This window comes from Coccidioides posadasii, chromosome 3 (assembly GCF_018416015.2).
Source record: "Coccidioides posadasii str. Silveira chromosome 3, complete sequence".
Taxonomy (NCBI): Eukaryota; Fungi; Ascomycota; class Eurotiomycetes; order Onygenales; family Onygenaceae; genus Coccidioides; species Coccidioides posadasii.
In genome coordinates, this window is record NC_089409.1 from 5,463,656 (window position 1) to 5,483,120 (window position 19,465).

Below are 19,465 nucleotides of genomic sequence, written 5' to 3' on the forward strand. Positions count from 1 at the left end.
TATTGTATGAGTCATGTTTCCACTTTCGAGTGCAGCTCTGTGGTTTAGCTTAGGGCTAGGGAGATGTGCCAGCAAATTGCGATACGCTTATTTCTTGATGCTCACAATCATGGTAGCTGGGACATATCTGGCGGCGGTTGGGCCATCGTGGTGTCCAAATAGGCAAGGCCAGTCACAGGGCTGAATCCTGCATCCTCTAAAAGACTTCCAAATGGAAACGACGTAAAAAGCGATGAAAAATCCTCGTTCTGCTGGCAAGGAAAGAAACTGGTACCTATCCCACTGCTCGCTGCATCGGCTAAATCTCGTTCCTGGGCAGCATGCCTAGTTCTACCAACGTGGTGTTCGGCCATTGAATCCGGAGAGAGCATCTGAGGTATCCTGCTTTCATCAATTGTTTGTTGGTAGTAACCTAGGTTACTGCCTGCGGCGTTGCTGGTCGCCTCTGCGGACGGCGGTTTCAAGATGCATTCGAAAAGACGTCGAGTCCACACCACAATCGGCCATAGCTCTTCAAATTTGCTCAGCACAGTCATCGACAAGTTGGCCCAATGTTCGGAGATCATTTTTATGTAATCATCCCCTTTGCGGATATTTATAATGTGGATGACCAGTGAGGCGAAGATCCCAGAAACGCTGGGGAAAAAATAAATTATCATGAGCACCCATGGACAAAGAAGCATGTGGTAAGATAGAGAGTAATGAGCAACTTACATGTGTCTAGGTGCGAGGTAGAGAGTTCCAGATGAGAGCAGGTCCTCGATTAGTCGGGTGGTTTTGGCTGCTGCGTTGAATGGCACAGTCCCTACACCAGTACTACCCGAACTCTCTGACGTTTGACGGCGAAATACAATTTGATAGTTGCTATCAAAGCCCGTTAGCAAGAGAACATTAATATTCAACCAGGTTTCTCCATACCAATGGGAAATCTGTAAGATGGAGCCCCAGAACCCATGGTCCATCGAGATCCGTGATGGCAGGTCCCGTAGTTTTGGTGGCAAAGTTAGATGCCAGTCCTCGTCGATGGGCTGTCCATGCGGTGAATTCCCAGAGGCCATGAGTTTTTCAGTGAGACAGGCATTGACTGCCAGGTTAGATAGTTAGCCAACTCTCCTAAAAAACATGTATAGCTTGCAGCCCGGTTGCCAAATAAATATACCTTTCGAAATCAACTCTGCAAAATGGATTATAAACAGTCTACTCTCACGGCTTAAGTTTGGAAAGATGTCTGTTCCGGTGACTTCTGTGTCACAAAAGTCTGTCTCATCTAAGGGTCCTACATCGAAAAAGGAGGAGCTGATATGAGGTGGTCGATTGAGGACTGTCGCCATATGAATATCTTGAACCTGCGATCGACTCTTAGTAAGAAGCCATCATGGTGTCCATACAAGGCGACCAACATACATAAAGCGTCCACCATATTCTCCGCCATAGTCTTCGATATCTTGGCTGTAGTGACGAATAAGATTTTCTGTCAAATGTCAGTCATCCACAAGGCCCATGGGGCAAGAAATGATAAAAAAACGGGTGCAACGGACGATTGATGCATTCCTAAAGACTGAGCCAGCCCCGCTGCCACTCCCAGCCAGTGCCATGTATCCTTCTGCTCCAGCGGACTTCCCCACCAGTGCGACATGAGAAGAGTTGCCTGAATGGTAGAAATAGCGTCACACTCGTAATTTGCATCGTATAAAGCTTTTACCCGCCGATAAAATGTTAAGCAAGCAATATATCTGGAGGTGAACCCTGCTGCAGCGAGAGTGGACTCCGGGCAATGCATGACAGCCACTAGAAAAATGGCATTTAAGAGCAGTGGAGACGCCCTGCCTGCTCCATAAAGAGATGAAAAATCCAACAGGTCGAAGATAGGAAAAACAGGCTGTGAGTAGAGGAAAAATGTTTTGAGCAATGAATCGCTGGTCTCTTTCTGCGGCATCTGGAGTGCGCCTAAGCCCCTGAGATGCTCGCAGTCATCAGACCACGCCTGGTCTATTAGCTGCTTGCTTTGTTGGTCCAGTCTCTCAAAGAAGAAGCGTTGCAGACATTCGCCCCAGAAACGGCCACGAGAAGATGGTCGGCTGGAGGTTTGGAACGGGTTGCCGACTTGGACCATGAAATAATTTATATTGGAAGAGTCTCCCATATACACAACTGGGTTGCTGCCATTCTCCTGCCTACCCTGTTCACCATTTCCTCCGGAGCCATTGAAACTAGAATGGTTGAGATCTCTTTGGAGAGTTCTTCCCGGACTGCTAGCTCCGTCCCAGGCATCCGAAGCTGCCTGGGAACTGCGACAGGAAGTACTTTGGCGAAGTGAATCAGCCGGCTGATGGTTATTACGTTCATTGGTCTGCGACGGGCGGGACCTTGAGATGCTGGTTGCGTTCGGGCGGTCTTTTCTGTGCTTTGGGTGTCTAAGTGAAAGGGGCCTATCAGTTTCTTCGTCTGGAGGAACGAGTCATCCTTCTCCGAAATTCCGGCTGCTTGGCTCTTCTACATTTCCCCAGTTTCTTTTTCTTCTTCTCATATGCAGAGGACGCCACCCAGCAAACAAAACGATGATATCAAGCAATAACGTGAGGATCCATACTTGCCGCGTCTCGATTGAATGGGCTCGCAGTGGTGACCGGCATTGCGACAGTTGGAGCAGGCGGTGCTTTCGGTTCGGTCGCAGCGCACACGCCGTGAGTTGCACAGCTTGCATGCAACCTTGACTCGTGTACCCGACACGGGCATGTTGATCAAGCGAACTTTGGCTGCCGATTAGGGCCACATTCTGATGCCTGAATCTCCTCGGTAGCAGATCAATGAACAGTTTGAAGGACGACCGACCTTGAAACTACGACGACGAGCCGGCTATTCGGCTTCTAGCAATTTGGCCAGCCTTGGTTGAATGTCGAAACCCTAAAATCGCTGGCTCGCCCCAAAGAGAACCAACGACGACATCTTCCGCGACATCTTTCTGAAGCTAGCCTGGCATACCTTGGCTATTCAACTGTTCCCGCCACCGTCTTGAACTGTTTGGTTTGGTTAACAGACTGTCGTTGAACGCACGGACTAAACAATGGAAACTCCAGGGTTATCCAAACCTGACCGCCTAGTCGCCGACTAGCTATTTTCAAGCCGCCTGTCTTGCATGCTCGACTCCCCACGCCATCACTAGCGTGTCCTATGGATGTAGCACATGGTCAGTTAGAGTTATTTGGCTTCAATTAGCTCTCAGGTGGAGAGCGAACTTCTTGAGTCTCCAGGGTACGTGTTAGCGATTCGATCTCGCATCAGTGTGGGGGTTTGTCCAGTCCCAACTGCTCAGATCAAGTCTTTTATACAGAACACAATGGAGCTATTATTTCGCTTTGATGCAGAGCATACCAAGGATTAACTGTGCTCCTTTACTATCCTGATATACCTGAATTACTGGACCTTTTGTGTCTTACCAATGCATGATCGGATGGATATCGTCATTCAGCTACCCTCTGGCACCATCTCCGCAGCTCAGAAGGAGAACCTAGTTCACGCTCGCGGCGTTCCATACGCACATGCCAAACGCTTTGAACCTCCTCAATCAATTGCGCCTTGGGAAGGCGTAGTTGATTACACTCGGCCATCTACAATATGCCCGCAAGCTCCTTCGCGTCTTGATATGGTCACCGGACCGTTGGCGAAAGGTAGGGTCATGGACGAAGACTGCACCCATTTAAGTATTGCAGCTCCGATCGGTGGACAGAACCTTCCTGTCATGGTGTTCTTTCATGGAGGTGCCTATCTCACAGGCGGCGGAGACCTTGACTGCTATCAAGGACTGGAGCTGGCGGCTCGCGGTGTCGTGGTCGTTAGTGTCACATATCGTCTAGGAATTTTCGGTTATCTACAAATCCCTGGAATTGCGCCAGCAAATCTTGGATTGCTTGATCAGATTGAAGCGCTGAATTGGGTCAAAAATAATATCCTTAGCTTTGGTGGAGACCCCAGCAATGTGACACTCTTTGGAGAATCCGCGGGAGCAGATTCAATTTTCTGCTTGATGGCTGCGGAAGGCACTGAGGGCCTCTTTCATCGCGCGATATTGCAAAGCGCCCCCATCGGCCGACGATACGACAAATCCGCGGAGAGCCTTACTCTGGCCCTATCGAAGGCTGCACAGGAGAAATTGCAAAGTTTAGCTGCTGGTTCTCCCTCGATAGAAGAACTGCTATCAATCCAGCTCCAGCTACTGATTACGGCGAAGAAACTTGGTTCCCGCGGCATGCCCTTTGCGCCCTCGTTCGGACAACATCCTCTTCCCCAGATATCTGAACTTGACGATGTTATACGGAAGAGGGCCAAGGACATTCCAGTTCTGATTGGCTGTACAAAAGACGAAGGCACTCCGTTTGCGGCAATGAATGATCGTGCGGCTCGATTTTTTACGATTCCTCTCCTTGGCCGGTGTATTCGTTGGCTTGTAAGCTGGCTAATTACGAAGAAAGTTTTCCACTCGCCGTCAAAGCACTTTCAAAAGCAGGTTCTCGCGGCTGGCGGAAAATGCTCGTCCTTCTACTTCCGATGGGCTCCTCCAAGCAGCCCCTGGGGAGCAGCGCATACAATTGACTTGCCTTTCTTGCTGGGGTCCTGGTCCTCTTGGGAAGATGCTCCTATGCTAGGTGGCTCGAAGAGCAGAGACGTTGTTGAGAGGGTCGGATCACATGTAAAGGATGTCTGGGTGGCCTTTTCCAAGGGCGTGGATTTGGGATCAAACACTTTGATTATTGACGAGAGTTTTCGTTCGGAGCACTGCATTGAGAAGAAATTGTAGGATATTATTCAGCATCAGAGACGAAATTTGAAATAGTTAGATACCTTTTCGAAAGAAAGCTAATAAGTGCCAACCCAATCAGACCAAGACAAAATCAACAGCTCGTTGTGGTAGTGTAAATGATCAGAGCTATATAGGGGCAAACAGATATGCATGGTAAAATTATAGTTAGGCATTGACTTAATTGCTAGCATGCCCGGTAGGGAAAATAGCCCAAAAGCTGCTAAAGAATGTAAGCATATAGACAAATGATTTTTAACTGAGATGGTTATAGTAAATTAACATCAGGAACACTTAGTGGGAAGACACCATAAACCATTTGGCCAAATGATTAGAGGATTCTGATATGATTTCCAGTAGAGCTTTCGAGTAAATTGTAATAGGTTCACAAATGTCCTCTGTACTTGATCTCAAGCGCTCTTACGGGAGCATACACCAACAGAGCACCCACCACGGCAAATTCAAACCCCAAATCTCCAGCTTTCTTAGCGATAGGTCCAGTATACCAAGCAGACTGCATGCTTGGAACAATAAGCGCCCAGGGAATGAACGTTGCGGCCGCTGCAGCGATACCAGAAGGCAAAGCCCTGGCATCGTCCCAGATAGCGGGATCCATTGAAGCAGGGTTTGCCTTTCGGAAATAAAACCATTCGACCAGGTAGATACAAGCGTTTGTTCCTGCCGTGTATCCACAGATGTGAAGGAAGGAGGCCATTGACTCTAAGAAGCTCGCCGAAGCCGCGATCGCAACACCGATCATCGCTCCAGTGGCAACTATTGCCCAGACGATTCGGGGAACTACCCGTAGAGGTGGCAAAATTGCGGGGACGTTGAAAGAGACGGTATAGAGATCCCGAGCACATGTCGTGACAACTGAGAACGCTAGAATGACAAGGATAAACTTGCCAAAACCACCAAGTCGCTCGATGAGAACATGGCCAATGACACCGCCAATACCGCCTAGCTTGTAGGCCTCAGCCCATGCCGGGATAACGGGTATAGCGCCTCCAATCGCAGCTCCGAGAAGCATCAATAGCGAGAAAGGGACAGCAAGGCCTGCGACGACATAGCACATTATAAGGATAGATGGAGCCTCTGGTGCCATATATGAAGCATAATCACCAATGATGTTGACCCAAGTTAACATGTTAGCAGCTGCCAATGCCACCATACCCATATAAGGCGGAGCGCCTTGTGCCCTAGGTGGAGCCTGCTGGTATAGCTTGTCTCCTGATGTGCCTGTAAGAACGACGATAGCGAATAGGGTGGCAGTCCAGGCCCAGCGCGCGAAAAAATGAAGAACGCTATAGCCCATGAAACTAAGGAACAGCGATACCAACATCATAATGGTGATTGAGACGGCAATAGGGAGCCTTTCGGGATTGATAGATGTGAGAACCTGGGACCCTTGAACACAAGCAATAATTCCAAAACCAGCGCTTCCAAGAGTAACTAGAAGCGAGTTGAAGCCGTTGAAGTACTTTCTATTTACTTGTCAGGTTGAAGATACGAGAGAAGAGAGAAGGTTGCCAATTTATAGTCGACTGACCCAAAGGAATATCGTGCTTGGACCATTTGTCTCATGCCTGTCTTGGGAGCAATGGTGGCGATATAAGCAGATGGGATGATAAGCACAAACTGCAGGCAGATAATCATGGCCGCAGCATGTGAAAATGACAGCCCATACGCAAGAGTGGGTGCAAGTCCAATACCAAGCCTAATGATAGTTAGATCAGCAGGTTTACACAAGTTTCTACTAATACAAGGAAGGGGATATCTCGTACGGCAACAAACTAATCATGGAAGCTGCCAAAATCGTGCATATATTGATGTAGCGACGATCGGTCCGCTTGTCTAAGGGAACGGGCTCGAGGCCTCGTAGCTCCACGCCGACACCGAGAAGCTTCTGCCACACTGCAAGGCCAATAGACGGTGGGCGAAAAGTGTCCTCAGTGTCGTCATCAACTTTGACGGGCGCGGTATTCTCAACATGGCGCTCGACGCCCATTATCTTTTCTTCTGCGATGGGGGACATCGCGGTTTGCGGGGACGATTGGGACAGGTGTCGCTATGACAGGAGAAGCTGTAATTTCAGAAGCAGACATGGAGGTAGATATAAAAGAAATAAAGGAAAGGTAGCCTTATAAAGGCATGAAAAGAAACTTGGAGGCTCAAGTGTCTAGCTACCCCATGAACCCCATCCCAAAATCTGGGGTAAATCTGAACCGTATATTTGGGACTCTGGGGTAGGACAGAGCTTGTGGTGCTCACCAAATGATCTCTGCGGATAGGAGCTGAGCTCATCGACTCCAGGGTCTTCTTCCCCTCGAATGGGCTCCAACTTCCGGAAGCGAGCCTTTACCCGGGATTGGAAGCAAAGGAGCTGATCCCGACCCGAAAAATGCGTAATCCGATTGACCCGGAGCAGAGCTGGATAGCTCCCGGAACAATCATAGCTCTGATTTGACGGGAGTACTCCATGTACTGAACGCTATTCCGAGCCCAAGGAGCGCAAGACGGCGACTTGGTTCTTAGTCGCCGACTTACTTCCCAGTGCGGAAAAATGACGGATCCGTAGACATACCTTTGGGCGTCCTGCTTTCCGGGAACATTGACCATGATAGCAGATTCCTCGAGTATATGTTGTGTTGTTTTAAATAGGCTGGGGGTTTGTAACTCATTCTTTTTTGCATCAAGCTATCAAACGCTCACCTTTGTTTTGAACCCATCTTCGCAATGCTCTACACGAAAACCATCAACGGACAGCAATTGTCATTTATCGACTATGGCATTCCTAGCGAGCGACCAGCCATTGTCGTCTTCTCGGGCTGGTGCCAGGACCATCGAGGCTGGGAAGAGCTTCTCCCGTATCTGATTTACGAGTATCGGGTGGTTTGTTTGAATTGGAGAGGGCATGGGCCCAACCGAGATCGTGTGGAAGACTTCGGCGTGGAGGAACAAGTAAAGGATTATTTGGCTCTGCTTGAAGAACTCGAAGTGGGAAAGTTCGTTGCTATCTCTCATTCCCACGGGGGCTGGGCTGCGATGCAAGTTGCCCAGACGTTGGGCAAAGAACGAGTCCCAGCGGTACTGCTTCTCGATCTTATTATGACAGAAGCTCCTCCGGAGTTTGTCAACACATTAAAAGCCATTCAAAATAAGGAAACATGGCGAGCGGCGCTGTTCGGTCTCATTGCTGCTTGGGAAGCAAACACCTCAAATCATAAATGGCGCGAATCAAGAATCAAGAATGCCGGCGGACATGGATTCGATATGTGGGCCCGAGGTTGCCGAGAGGTCGAGAGAGCATATGCGACTTGGGGCAGTCCGATGAAGCGCATGGAGGCGATGCCGGACCCTCCACTTCTTCGACATGTGTTCAGCCACCCCAAACAACCTGGTTATGTGGAATTACATGAACAATTTCAGGGAAAGCATGCCGAATGGTTCTCGTTTGTCAAACTCAGTGGCGAAACCCATTTTCCTGCCATTGAATTGCCGGAATCAGTGAGCATGACACTGAAGGATCTTGTCGGGAGAGTGTCTGCTCAGGAATGAAAGTGAACTTGACATCGGGGTATGTAACATAATTCACCGTTCAGGAATTCTAAGAAGTTTAGAGAAATCTGGTAGAAAGTATCGTATAGCCTCCTTCCATCATCCCTTTACCCTTGTCTTGAGTTTGCTCTTTCAACATCATGGTTGGAAAATAGGGTTCAGGAATTAATGCAATGCAAGACTTTTACCCCACCAAAGTGTCACCTTCCAGTGATCCTTCATATGGGATATCACATTGATACCCGATACATGAAGCTGAGGAAATTGTGCTTCAAAAGTATTAGAATATGAGGAAGCAGAGCATGAAAGGCTGTATTATTGATATCATTGAAGCAGTTCCAGCGAGGTAGGTTGAAGGACGTTTACATGGAGGAGATTAGTCAACTAGCGCGGTCTGGTGGAGCCAAACTTGGACTGGGCCTATCAGCAAGCTAGTAAGTTCGTCATATATCATTAACTAAGCACACTAGACCTAACTAACTACGCTAAATTGTAAGGATATCGAACGGCGTTTTTGCCTAGGTGGCCTATTATAAATCATGCCAGTATCAACTGCGGTTTACAAGTAGAGGAAGCTGGAGCATACATGGGCAGACTTTGAAAAAACAACCTGCATCAGGAGAAGCTTCCACCGAAAGGATAGATTGGCCTATCATATATCTATATAGTTCCCCGAGAACAAATTCATAAGCCTTGGTAGGCTTATATGCGAACATAAGGTAAAGGGAAGACGGCCAATTCCGTCAGAACCGAAAGTACAGTCATGATGTTCTCAAAATTTCAAAGCACACGAACAACGGTATGGCTCTTGTCGGTCTCTGAATCCCAAAGTTGTGAGCCTACACCAACGGGGTCATCGGGATCTTCAGCAAGAACCAGGTGAGTAGCGCCATCTTCAGTTTCCACTTGCTTCAGATCTGCGGGCGCCTCGTTGCCTTCGTTCATGGTGAAGCCTGAAGCATCATTCAAGGCATTGGGCCTGTTGCCCACGAACTTGCGGTTGGAATTGAGGTAAAACTCTCCTCCGTCATTCTTGCAGGTACGTCGCGCACAATAGCGTCTTTAAATGGCTGGTTAGCCTGTCTTTTATCCACGTGCTTCAAGTAGAATAGTGACGGGTTGAGTGGTTAAACGCTTACGCTTTTCCGTAGTTTCTGATAGTGATGCCATATCTTTCGCCAGGCTTCAGCTTTCTGTAGAATCCACGGAGCTGGCCACCCTCGCCTGAGCATCATTAAGTATCATCATTAGCTTCACTGGAAAATGGTTGCGGCTTCAGGGCGAGAAAGGAATTGGTCATACTGCTATTCTCGCGCGGGTTAACACATCTCAACTGCGCACCCTTTCCACCTTCCTTCGTACTGGCAAAGGGGAACTCATCGCATGACCTGCCGAACTTCTTGAAGGGGAGTCTGCTTTTTCTTCCGCACGGGTTCTTACTGCACCCCGATGCAACTCGACGTTTTCTGGCATTACTCTTGTTAGGGTCGTAGGTAAAGCTCCTCTTTGCTCCTGATCGGCATTTGGCGTAGTAACAGTAGTTGTTGCACGTCCCGACGGAGTTCCCACAGTTCCAGGTAAAGGTCTTTGCGCTAACACTGAGGAAAAAGAAGAACAGGAGGAAGAGGGCAGAAAGCCGAGAGAGACCTGCGGTAGAAGACATTGGGAATAGAGAGAGCAAACCAAACGCTGGTGAGGGATTTGCAGATGCTGACAGGACTGGGCTGGTCTGATACTGCTGTAAATGGTATCCAGCAAGGAGGCATGGTATCTTTTATATCTGGGTATTCTACTCTCATGCTACCGACAGACATCCAGCACCAGGTGCCGGTGTTGCGGTCGGATAGCCAGAGTAACAAGCTCGCCGATCCCATATCAGCTGCGGCTGACAAAAAGAGGCTGTATGGAAGAGGATGAAGGAAGCAGTTCAGATCCTGTCGTGTTGCGTTGTGCGAAGGCAGGCCGGTTGGTGACAGGAAGATAGGCCTGACCTGATGGAGTGTGGATGGAACATTGAAATACCAGCTGGAACAGCAGAGCTCCTGTGTACCTCCAGAAGTACTCCTGTACTCTCAACTTTGTGAGTTTGTATTCGCTGGAGGAGAAAAGGCTGCCCCATGACTTGTTATGATCGCCTTCAGGCTTCTTTGCTTCTTCTCTCCACTCCCCTGTCTTCCTCTCCCGCTTCGTCTCAATTTTATCTTTTTCATCTCTTTAGAGAGTCCCAATAAAGAGACCACGAAATAAGAATCAATAAAAAGGAAAAGAGAAGAAAAAAATTCCTCACAGAATCGAAGATGGTTGAACTGATCCCCATTATCTGCACTTATGATGTTGAGCCTTCGGTACTTAGAAGATCCCTTGTCTGCTGCAGAGGGAGACCAAAGGTATACTAATGCGCTTCACAGGTGCTTTCTAGCATCGTAGAGACGGCTTACAGCAAGAGCGAAGATACATCTGAAGCCCTTCTGGTGTTGTCGGACACCTCCCGCCCCGCAATCCAACGTTACACGGTCGACGACTTTACCCGCCCACCTGTTGAGCAGTCATTCAAGTCTCCCTTTATCGGTTGGAGTCTCGAAAGGATCGCCAAATTCCTGAAGGATAACGCAGATGATACAGCTGTTGGCTGTTACTACTTTCTTGTTGCCGACGAACGGACCAGCGCGGACAACAGTCTTCTCTTTGTAGACACTCTGTTCAATGAAAGTGAGGACGAAGGTGACAATGAAGACAAAGCACCAGATGAGCCCTTGACGGTGCGACTTGCCCCTGAGTTTGTGAACTCGTACACAGTTGCTATCGCCATAGGTTCTATGGGCACGAACGAGCTGGTGGACGAGACAGACGAGGATGGAGTGTATCGCGGTGGAGCCTCAGACGTTGATGAAGGTGAGGGCTTTGAAGAGTCTGACGCCGAAGAGGATGGCTCAGACCAGGACACACCCTGACGGTTTCGAATAAAGAATGTTGTGTTTCCACCTGAATTTCGGCTTGATGATGGACTATGGGGCTAAGGCATGCCAGGTCATGAAGTCTCGCGCCAAGTTAACTAACTAGTTAGTTACTCTCTAGTTAATGAGCTTAGTTCACCCTGACATCAAGATCCCTCCGTACTTTTTGCTGATATCACTGAGCACCATAAAAAACGATTCTACCTCCTACTTGAATTCCAAAGGCGCTGTACATACAAAACTTCCAGGGGTAGGTAATCATGTAACTTAACTCCCAACAAAGAGGATTATGTACAAGCCAAACGACATCATTGTCACAGCTTGTTAATATCAGAGAAAATATGCTGCTGTCTTACGAAATCGACATGTCCCCCTCAGGTATCAAAACCGACGCGGTTAACACCGACCTCCCAAGTAGCCGGGTGTTCTAACCTTTTGAGCGTGTTTGTACGCCGCCGGCCTCAAAGGTGCTCAAAGGTGTCTCTCCCGGCAAAGCGGATTGATTCTCAATGGGAAATCCACGTTTCTCCGCGGACAACCACCAAACCGCTAGATATTTGATCTACTCTCTTCGAAAATCATATCCGTTTTAAATACATGCCGTGCTCGAGTAGCTCCCCGTTCCCACCTCAAAATCAGGACTGAGCGGGTGGTCAACAAGGATGCATGCAGCAGATGTCTCAGCAGCAAAAGGAGTGGGGTGTGGTGAAATTGTGTTTTCTGGAAACATTCTGTGTGATGGAGTACAAGACCGCGACTTGGAGGAGAGCCTGAGTGATTGCAACAGGAATCTACGTATATTCGACCCATATATTGACCCCGAACTGCTCCAGTCCAACCTGCAGATACGAGACAAAAGGACACCCTCCTGCATGTTCGAGATACCTCTGCAATTGACAACTTCACCCGACAGCCATCAACCTTGGGAATTTGACAGTTAGCCTCGCACGAAGAGAATACAGCAACGATCCCGAGCGAGACGGGCGTGTGGGAGTTGGGGCCGGAAAACCCCGGCTGGGATTGCTTTGAATCCCACCTGTTGGCTTGTCTGTCAGAAGACGGGGCTGAATGCTTATCGTTGCTAGATGTATTCGACGAGATTCTGTCGTAGCGGACGTGCGATCGACGCACCCGTCGGGCGGTTTAGATTGACTTATAGGTCGAATCGGCGAACACGACTCACAGCAGCATCAATCAAAATCTATCCTCAGCAGGTGTCCGGATATTTTCCGGTTCTATCATATGACCCTCTATCCGGACAATCCGAAAAGCTCCCGCTGTCACGCATTGAGCTCAATATCAAACGAGAATATGAAGGTCGACCAGTGATTACAGTTAGCCGACGTACTATACCAAATGAGTTAGATGCAATGCAAATCCTGCTATTTTCCACTTTCGGAGGAGCACGTACTTACGGCCAGAGTTTCCCAAATTGGCCCCAGCGATACCTGCGATCTTGGATTAATGGATTCGATACGAGGGAGCGCCAAACAGCAACATAACAACAGAATTACTGTCAATTAAGGGTAAATTTAGCCCCGGATGCGGTGTATAGTTATATTTCTGACATTTGCAGCAGTGGATTTTGCCTGGGATGTCCGGATGTCTCGTGTAATTTGACGAGGCCATCCACGGAGGGACGGTAGTGGGACGTCGCTTTGAGCACGCGACGGACTTGCGCACAGAAGAGATTTTGCCCTTCCCTTGCGTGATGCTTCAGGAAATGTTCAAGGCTCACAGCAATAGAAGCTGTTTTATCTGACAAGGTGCGAAATAATATCTTAGACAGGATTCTTGTTCTAAAGACAGACGTGTTGACCACAATGTAGTGCAGACCGATTAAGCGGCAGCTTGTTCGCACTTCAACTTTTGACCTTTCTATCGACCATTCCTACAGATTGTCCTACAAGGGATAGTAATATCCTATCTCATGGAGTGTTAATTTGGAACCAGAGGTGCAGGTTCTTTTTAATCATTTGGCGGCAGTAAGGGCAGCAATATGCACAAAAGAGTGGTGAGATGACGTGGCAAGATCAGTACGCAATAAAGAAACCCAACTGTCATCAAAAAAAAAAAAAAAAAAGAAAAAGGGGGGGGGGGTTAAGAAAAAGCAAAAAAGCGAATGACCTTCATCTCTCGAACTCGGTTCGGGTGCATTGCCTCCACACGTAATATCGAACGTCTATCAATTAAACGAGAAACAAAATTCCACTGTCCTTCATCCGCTCTAATTGAAGAAATGGCTTCCGGCGACCAATCCCTATTCGAGAGCATACAGGCTGAGCTATATTCGAGACAACAAGAATTGGGACAGCTGCACAAAGAGAAAGCTCGTCTGCTCACATACGTTAACCAAGTTGAGGAGTCGAAGGCTGATATGGAGCGGCAAAAGATAATCGGTGAAAGACAAACCGTCTTGTCGGAGGAGAAAATGGCCAAAACCCGACGAGAGCTGATGCACATAGAGGAGAAGCTTGAGGCGCTTCGGGAGGCGATCGATTTACTTTCAGAGAAGTAGAAGTGGGAGCCTGTGTTGCGCCTGATTGGAAGGCATTTACTTTGCTCGGTATTTTGTGGCAACATATGAGCCTGAGATGATAGCGATACTAATCGATGGCCAATGCAGCAGGAGCTCTAACTGGTGGGTTCGCAGGCCCTGAACACTACGGCATCCAACACCAAATTCCTTTCCACTGGTATTCCTCTTCTACGTTACTATACTCTCACAGCCGTTTCTTTTTGGCTTTTTTTTTTTTTTTTTTTTTTTTTTTTTCGCATTGCCCGGTAGTCAGTGCGTTTCGCAAGTCCAATTAGTACTTTTCTTTAATACCCAAATTCTCCAGCTCCTTTCGAAATTATCAAGTTCCGTATAACTTTGTACAACACTGCATTCAGTTCTGGTTTGGGATATTCAAGTCAAAAAGAAAATTGAGGGCCTTTTCTTTGGGTTCGATCTATTATAAATCGCATCAAGAATATCAAGACATACGGGGGACATATCACGATTTGACAAGCCTAGAGCTAGAGATAGAGTACTCCATATGAGACTCGCCATATCTTGGCCGATCATCGCTCACAGGCAGACGTTCTATCACTCAGATTGGACGCTATCATGGGCCGTCGTAATCCATAGCAGGTGTGCATTTGTTTGTAAGTTGCTCGGTGGTTGAATGAGCTTTCGGAACCGGATTCGGGTCGGTGTGATCGCCCTAGTCGCCGAGAAGCGAAAGGGGCCTCTTAACGCCGACTTGCTCGAGTATCAAAGAACATCCCGAAGTCATCACAAATCCGAGGCTGCCAGGAAACAATTGCAAGCAAGAAGCTAACTAAAATACAGAAATTGCTAAAGCGGGGGCTGAACATGTCTAATAATGTCTGTGACAACCTCTATGCACAGCCGCTGGCCTTTCGAGAACTTCAGCCGCTCTCAAACCCATCGCTGAGTGCACAACAAAGATTGGCGTCGTGTGGTGAACGGATTCAAAAAGCTCGTTGCAAAAGTACCGATTGAGAATGAGTGTCCAAGCAGATCTTCCTATCATCATTGTTGGTGCCGGTTTGGTGGGATTGACCCTGGCCCAGGCCCTCAAGTCAGAAGGAATTCCATTCGAGATATACGAACGCGACAGTGGCCTGAACTCACGATATGGAGGCTGGGCTATTTCTTTACATTGGGCAATGAAGCCGCTTGCATCGTGTTTGCCTCCTGAGCTTTATGCTCAAATCCCCAAAATCCATGTGCATCCAGAAGTGGCAGACAGGGGTAAGTGGAATTTAGCCTGAATACATAGACCGAAGGACCTTCAAGGTGACTGAAATTGGATTTGTATATATGACTTCTTTTGCCCTTAGATCGTATTCCTTCCGTCTATCTAAATCTGGAGACCGGAAAACCCAAATTCGCAGCCGAAACCCAATCGCATTATCGAGTTCATCGAATCAAGCTCCGCGAAATTTTGAGCCAGGGAATTGATATCAAATGGAACAAAGCTTTCACGGGATACAAGGTCACAAACGATGGCGTCGTTGTCTCTTTTGCCGATGGAACAGAAGTAAAGGGAGCAATCCTCGCAGCCGCAGATGGAAAGAACAGCAGGGCTAAATCAATGCTCATGGGCCGCGAAAAAGCCGCACTCCACGATCTTCCCATTGCTTTCATTGGCCTGAAGCTTCGAGGAGATGAAGAGTACATGAAGCCGTTTCACTCCGTCGCTCCAGTTTTATGGCAGGGAACCCACCCAGCCACCGGTGTCTACATTTTCTGCTCGAGAGTATCCACACCTCAGCTCAACGGAAGCGCTGGTTCAGAAAAGGAGTATCATGAAGTGCAATTCAACATGAGCTGGATAATGAAGGAGGATGAGTCGCCAATTCCAGCAGACAATGCTGGGAAAATAGCCAAACTGAAAGAAAAGGCTAAGGAGGGGACAGGATTCTATCCTGGGCTTCGCAAAGCACTAGAGAGCATAACTGACGATCAAGAAGCGTTGGATATCAAGTTGCAAGATTGGCCAACGCTGGACTGGGATGTATGTTCTGGGGGGAGGGTAACCATTCTAGGAGATGCCGCTCACCCAATGACAATGTGTAAGTTGTTCTCTCATATTCTTCTCTATGACCAATGACAGTGCGAATTAACTGACCATTTGGGAAAAGACCGAGGAGAAGCGGCAAATCATGGTATGTATGATGCAGTCTTGCTGAAAAACCAAATTCAGCTCTGGCGCAATGGGAAGAAATCTCTTGAGCAAGCTATCCGTGACTTTCAAACTGAGATGCGAATCAGAGCAAATGAGGCAGTCTTGCTGAGCCGGCAGGCTTGTTTTGACTCTCACTTTCTAGATAGCTTGACTCTCGCAAGTCCATTGCTGTCAATTAAAAGAAGACTGGTATAACAATAACAATGATATCAAAGCCAGTATAACACATTAAAAAAGCCAAAGCAGGGCCACATGAATGGGTACCTTCACAGCAGCCAATAACGCAGTTTGCCATAGCCAGTAGCAATACCATGTCAAAACGCTCATACTAATCTTTTGTTTGGCTGCTCCGCAGGCTTCCTCTGGAGATGGGCTCAGGACGAACAAAATTTTCCAGTTCTAGACCAGTAATACTTTCTGTCACACTGTTAAGTGTTGGCTGTATTATGGATTCTAGGCTGCATTTATGTGCTTCTCGACCATGGTATTTCAGGTACCATTTTGGTGAGTAGATTTTCGCAAGCCCATCTAGCATGTCCCTCAGGTTCAACCTAGAGAAAGGTCTGGATGGCCGTGGTGAGAGAAGGTGCATCATGCTCAAAGCTCTGGTCAATGCCCCAAGCATCATACAGCTACATTCAGTGCAGCAGGGTTCTGTCTTCGTGAACTCGGCAAGGAGGCCATGGAGGTATGCCACAATCCGCTTAATCGATTCCTCTCTCCGCTCCTGTATCTCGTCTGTTGTCTCCGTTAGCTCGGGAGGTTGTCCGGACCTCGAGGCCGTGTGACTTTATAAGCTGCTTACTCAATATTCTGTCTGGGATGGGAAGTCCCTGGGTATAAAACGGGCCCTCAAGTGTTAGGATAGCACGCTTTGTCCAGGTCTTAAACTTGCTCTCCCAACGGAAAGTATAGCTAAGCCATATACACTGGGCAATATCCTTTAAAGTGACATGCGGAATGGTAATCTTCGAGGTCCATATCTCAGCCATGATTTCAACCACCTCCAGGCACTCGTAATAATCAACAAGCGACGCGATTTCTGTAAGAACATCAATGGTCACGGTTCGAGGGACCTTCTTCGTTCGGCCGTGGATGATATTCATCAGAATCAAGAAGGGCCCGGACTTCCAGCCCTCCTCGGTGACCTCCAATTGCCGGCCATCGCGGAGAATACATCCTTCTTTCCAATCACCGCCAAGCATCCTCTGAAAATAACGCGAAGCCAAGATAAGATGCTTCGAAGAGAGCCGCATCCGGATGTCTATATCACTTGATTCCACCGATTCGGTTGGCGATTCAGCTTTGGTTTTCTCGTCAGCCGACTTCGCGTCGCCGCTGCATTCGGTTTCGCGCTTTTCGGTTTCCATCCGTTCATTTGGCGTCTCAGCCTTGGGCTCATCGTTGGCAGACTCCCTGTCTTCACTACTTTCGTCTTCCTGCTTTGCGGTTCGCAACAGCAGCAAGACGTCACCATCCGGATCTATTTCATAGTATTTTACCTCCATGGTCCTGCAGTCAACTTGGTGTATTCAATGGGAGGGTGAGTCTGTGAGGTTGGAAAGAAAACGAGGAAAGACCGGGGTTGCGAGAGTGCGGCGCATTGTGGTGAGGCATCAGTGGTCACTCCGCTTAAGCGCCCGGTTTCGCAAAGATTGCGAGGGTTGGAGTTTAGCCTGTACATGTCTGCCCCCTGATTTTGCAATATTTGCGCTAGGAGAATGCAATTTGTTGCAATGAGACTGGATTGTTTGCAAGTTCCCACAGTGGAGGAAATTGTGGTGATGCTCAAAGCCGCGCAGGTCATGGTCGATTGGTCGATGCCGCCCGTATCACAAGTCGGCCCTCTGACGTGGAGACTTTCTGACGAGTCGTTCGAGATTCCGGAATTCCTATTTTGCTGAAGGGCTACCGAGTAGCTGTTCTCCGTAGTTAATGCAAAATTAAATATATTTCTCTCCAAAAATCCACAGATTGGATCATCTTTGAGACATAAGCTATTGATGACATATTGCTCTCCCCTCAACACGCTGCGCTCGATAATGTTAAATTCAGGATTTTCGCTTCAGACAATTAAGATTTGGCTATAAGCATTTTTAAACAAAAAGAACCTAGTTCAAGCCATCCAGAGCTTTGACAACGGCCGGTGCGGCTGCATCTAGTTTGTGCAAAGCGGTCGTGAAAGCTGCCGCTCTGTCTCCTCCAGACGCCCCCGAGGAGGTCGACACTACGATAATAGTTCCTGACCGTCCCAAAGAGATTCCGGGGTAAACCGCGATAGGCGAGGCTCCACCAGAGGACCTGCTATCTGTAGAAATACTACCCGGTGCGCTGGAGGCCTCGGAATCTGGGTTCATCATTAATATAACCTGATCGGGGGCTAGGCTGACACGACACGCTGTCGCAGAAGGAGTCACATCATCTGACGATGTAATTTTAGTTTGAATTCATCTTGTGGACTTCGATTATTTAAATCCGTTGGATGGTACCTTTTATCTGGATGCCACATGAGGAGCATTTCATCGTTTCATGTTCGAGAGGATGCCTAATCAGTCAGAAAACGGTTAGCAGAATCCTTCATACTGAAATACCTTATAAAAGTGGAATCGAAGAGACATGTTGAAGTATCACACCTGGGAGTCCACCCTTACCCTTCCTGCCCAGTCATTGATCGCATCTCTCTCATCTTTTGTCTCATGGCAAGCCTCTGTCGTGCAGCCCAAGCACGACTTAGCCTCTGTCTCTCGTCGGTGTAGCAATTATCAGTAGATTGAGCTTGCTGCATTGTTTTCGTTGTCAAAGTGACCGTAATTTTACATTAATAGAAGATGTTCAAACTTGGTGGCAAGACAAGAATTTGGTGACTGGGGAGGTTGGTTTAACATGTATCTCAACACATCTCTCGCGCGGAGTTACTGTTTCGTCTCTGAGAACTGCTAAACAGTAAATGAAATCACCAAAACAGAAACAAAGACAGCACGTTTCGCTGCTCGTTCATCGAGTCGCTGCCCTCCTGGGAGGCTAGAAGCCGGTGCTTCCAGATATCTAGCCAGGCATGGGAATATTTCCCCTTGGTGGCGTCGGTGTCTCGGGTGGTCGGTTGGGGTGGTTGGTACGGTTCTTGTATTTTTCTTTTTTTTTCGTAGGTTGAATTAAGCAATTTGCAGTAAGGGTAGGTTCTTTGTTCATGGTGTAACCATGAACCTAAACACGATAACTTTCCAAATGTAGGAACTCTTCAGTATCAAGAAGTCGAAGAGCGGGGAGAGAGAGCATACTGAGCAATAAATTCTGTAGTTTTTGAACCAGATGAGCAGCTACATCCACCACGCGGTGGCCTTGTCTATTTCCCAATGCCGTTCATACTGTAAAATGAAGTTCATCTCGGAGAGAATGCACGGGGTCTCCTCTTGTTAGCCTTCATGGTCCCATCATTGATTCGATCATGACCTGCTGCG

The 19,465-nt window shown here is 48.0% G+C and overlaps 10 protein-coding genes across 10 annotated transcripts; 5 read left to right on the forward strand and 5 right to left on the reverse strand.

Annotated features, from left to right (window-relative positions):
* Positions 1-47: 47 nt before the first annotated feature.
* On the reverse strand, positions 48-2,736 carry D8B26_006724 (uncharacterized protein; the record flags this gene model as incomplete). Its single annotated transcript, XM_066125276.1, has 7 exons — positions 48-636; positions 715-864; positions 919-1,084; positions 1,160-1,346; positions 1,405-1,471; positions 1,539-2,414; positions 2,591-2,736. The coding sequence occupies 7 exons, from the start codon at positions 2,734-2,736 to the stop codon at positions 108-110; spliced, it is 2,121 nt and encodes a 706-aa protein (XP_065981358.1). The 3' UTR covers positions 48-107.
* A 703-nt stretch (positions 2,737-3,439) lies between these two features.
* Positions 3,440-4,833, forward strand: D8B26_006725 (uncharacterized protein; the record flags this gene model as incomplete). Its single annotated transcript, XM_003070166.2, has 1 exon — positions 3,440-4,833. The coding sequence occupies one exon, from the start codon at positions 3,440-3,442 to the stop codon at positions 4,793-4,795; it is 1,356 nt and encodes a 451-aa protein (XP_003070212.2). The 3' UTR covers positions 4,796-4,833.
* A 347-nt stretch (positions 4,834-5,180) lies between these two features.
* Positions 5,181-6,830, reverse strand: D8B26_006726 (uncharacterized protein; the record flags this gene model as incomplete). The annotated part of the gene is made up of 3 exons (XM_003070167.1): positions 5,181-6,279; positions 6,345-6,512; positions 6,580-6,830. The coding sequence occupies 3 exons, from the start codon at positions 6,828-6,830 to the stop codon at positions 5,181-5,183; spliced, it is 1,518 nt and encodes a 505-aa protein (XP_003070213.1).
* A 701-nt stretch (positions 6,831-7,531) lies between these two features.
* Positions 7,532-8,459, forward strand: D8B26_006727 (uncharacterized protein; the record flags this gene model as incomplete). The annotated part of the gene is made up of 1 exon (XM_003070168.2): positions 7,532-8,459. The coding sequence occupies one exon, from the start codon at positions 7,532-7,534 to the stop codon at positions 8,351-8,353; it is 822 nt and encodes a 273-aa protein (XP_003070214.1). The 3' UTR covers positions 8,354-8,459.
* Positions 8,460-9,133: 674 nt separating this feature from the next.
* On the reverse strand, positions 9,134-10,016 carry D8B26_006728 (uncharacterized protein; the record flags this gene model as incomplete). The annotated part of the gene is made up of 3 exons (XM_003070169.2): positions 9,134-9,413; positions 9,493-9,577; positions 9,656-10,016. The coding sequence occupies 3 exons, from the start codon at positions 10,014-10,016 to the stop codon at positions 9,134-9,136; spliced, it is 726 nt and encodes a 241-aa protein (XP_003070215.2).
* A 634-nt stretch (positions 10,017-10,650) lies between these two features.
* Positions 10,651-11,304, forward strand: D8B26_006729 (uncharacterized protein; the record flags this gene model as incomplete). The annotated part of the gene is made up of 2 exons (XM_003070170.2): positions 10,651-10,698; positions 10,762-11,304. The coding sequence occupies 2 exons, from the start codon at positions 10,651-10,653 to the stop codon at positions 11,302-11,304; spliced, it is 591 nt and encodes a 196-aa protein (XP_003070216.2).
* A 2,125-nt stretch (positions 11,305-13,429) lies between these two features.
* Positions 13,430-13,825, forward strand: D8B26_006730 (uncharacterized protein; the record flags this gene model as incomplete). The annotated part of the gene is made up of 1 exon (XM_066125277.1): positions 13,430-13,825. The coding sequence occupies one exon, from the start codon at positions 13,430-13,432 to the stop codon at positions 13,823-13,825; it is 396 nt and encodes a 131-aa protein (XP_065981359.1).
* Positions 13,826-14,820: 995 nt separating this feature from the next.
* Positions 14,821-16,202, forward strand: D8B26_006731 (uncharacterized protein; the record flags this gene model as incomplete). Its single annotated transcript, XM_003070171.2, has 3 exons — positions 14,821-15,070; positions 15,160-15,894; positions 15,964-16,202. The coding sequence occupies 3 exons, from the start codon at positions 14,821-14,823 to the stop codon at positions 16,200-16,202; spliced, it is 1,224 nt and encodes a 407-aa protein (XP_003070217.1).
* A 133-nt stretch (positions 16,203-16,335) lies between these two features.
* Positions 16,336-17,515, reverse strand: D8B26_006732 (uncharacterized protein; the record flags this gene model as incomplete). Its single annotated transcript, XM_066125278.1, has 2 exons — positions 16,336-16,745; positions 16,813-17,515. 2 exons carry the CDS (start codon positions 17,513-17,515, stop codon positions 16,336-16,338), a joined length of 1,113 nt encoding a protein of 370 aa, XP_065981360.1.
* Positions 17,516-17,929: 414 nt separating this feature from the next.
* Positions 17,930-19,150, reverse strand: D8B26_006733 (uncharacterized protein). The gene is made up of 3 exons (XM_066125279.1): positions 18,659-19,150; positions 18,497-18,552; positions 17,930-18,429 (listed from the first exon to the last, which is right to left on the reverse strand). The coding sequence occupies exons 1-3, from the start codon at positions 18,790-18,792 to the stop codon at positions 18,119-18,121; spliced, it is 501 nt and encodes a 166-aa protein (XP_065981361.1). The 5' UTR covers positions 18,793-19,150; the 3' UTR covers positions 17,930-18,118.
* Between the last annotated feature and the right edge of the window lie 315 nt (positions 19,151-19,465).

Coding starts and splice junctions, on each gene's coding strand:
- D8B26_006733 (XM_066125279.1), bottom strand. CDS start 18,792: ATGCAGCAAGCTCAATCTACTGATAATTGCTACACCGACGAGAGACAG. Junction 18,553..18,658: donor TCAATGACTGGGCAGGAAGG/GTAAGGGTGGAC, acceptor CTGACTGATTAG/GCATCCTCTCGAACATGAAA. Junction 18,430..18,496: donor ATGTGGCATCCAGATAAAAG/GTACCATCCAAC, acceptor TTACATCGTCAG/ATGATGTGACTCCTTCTGCG.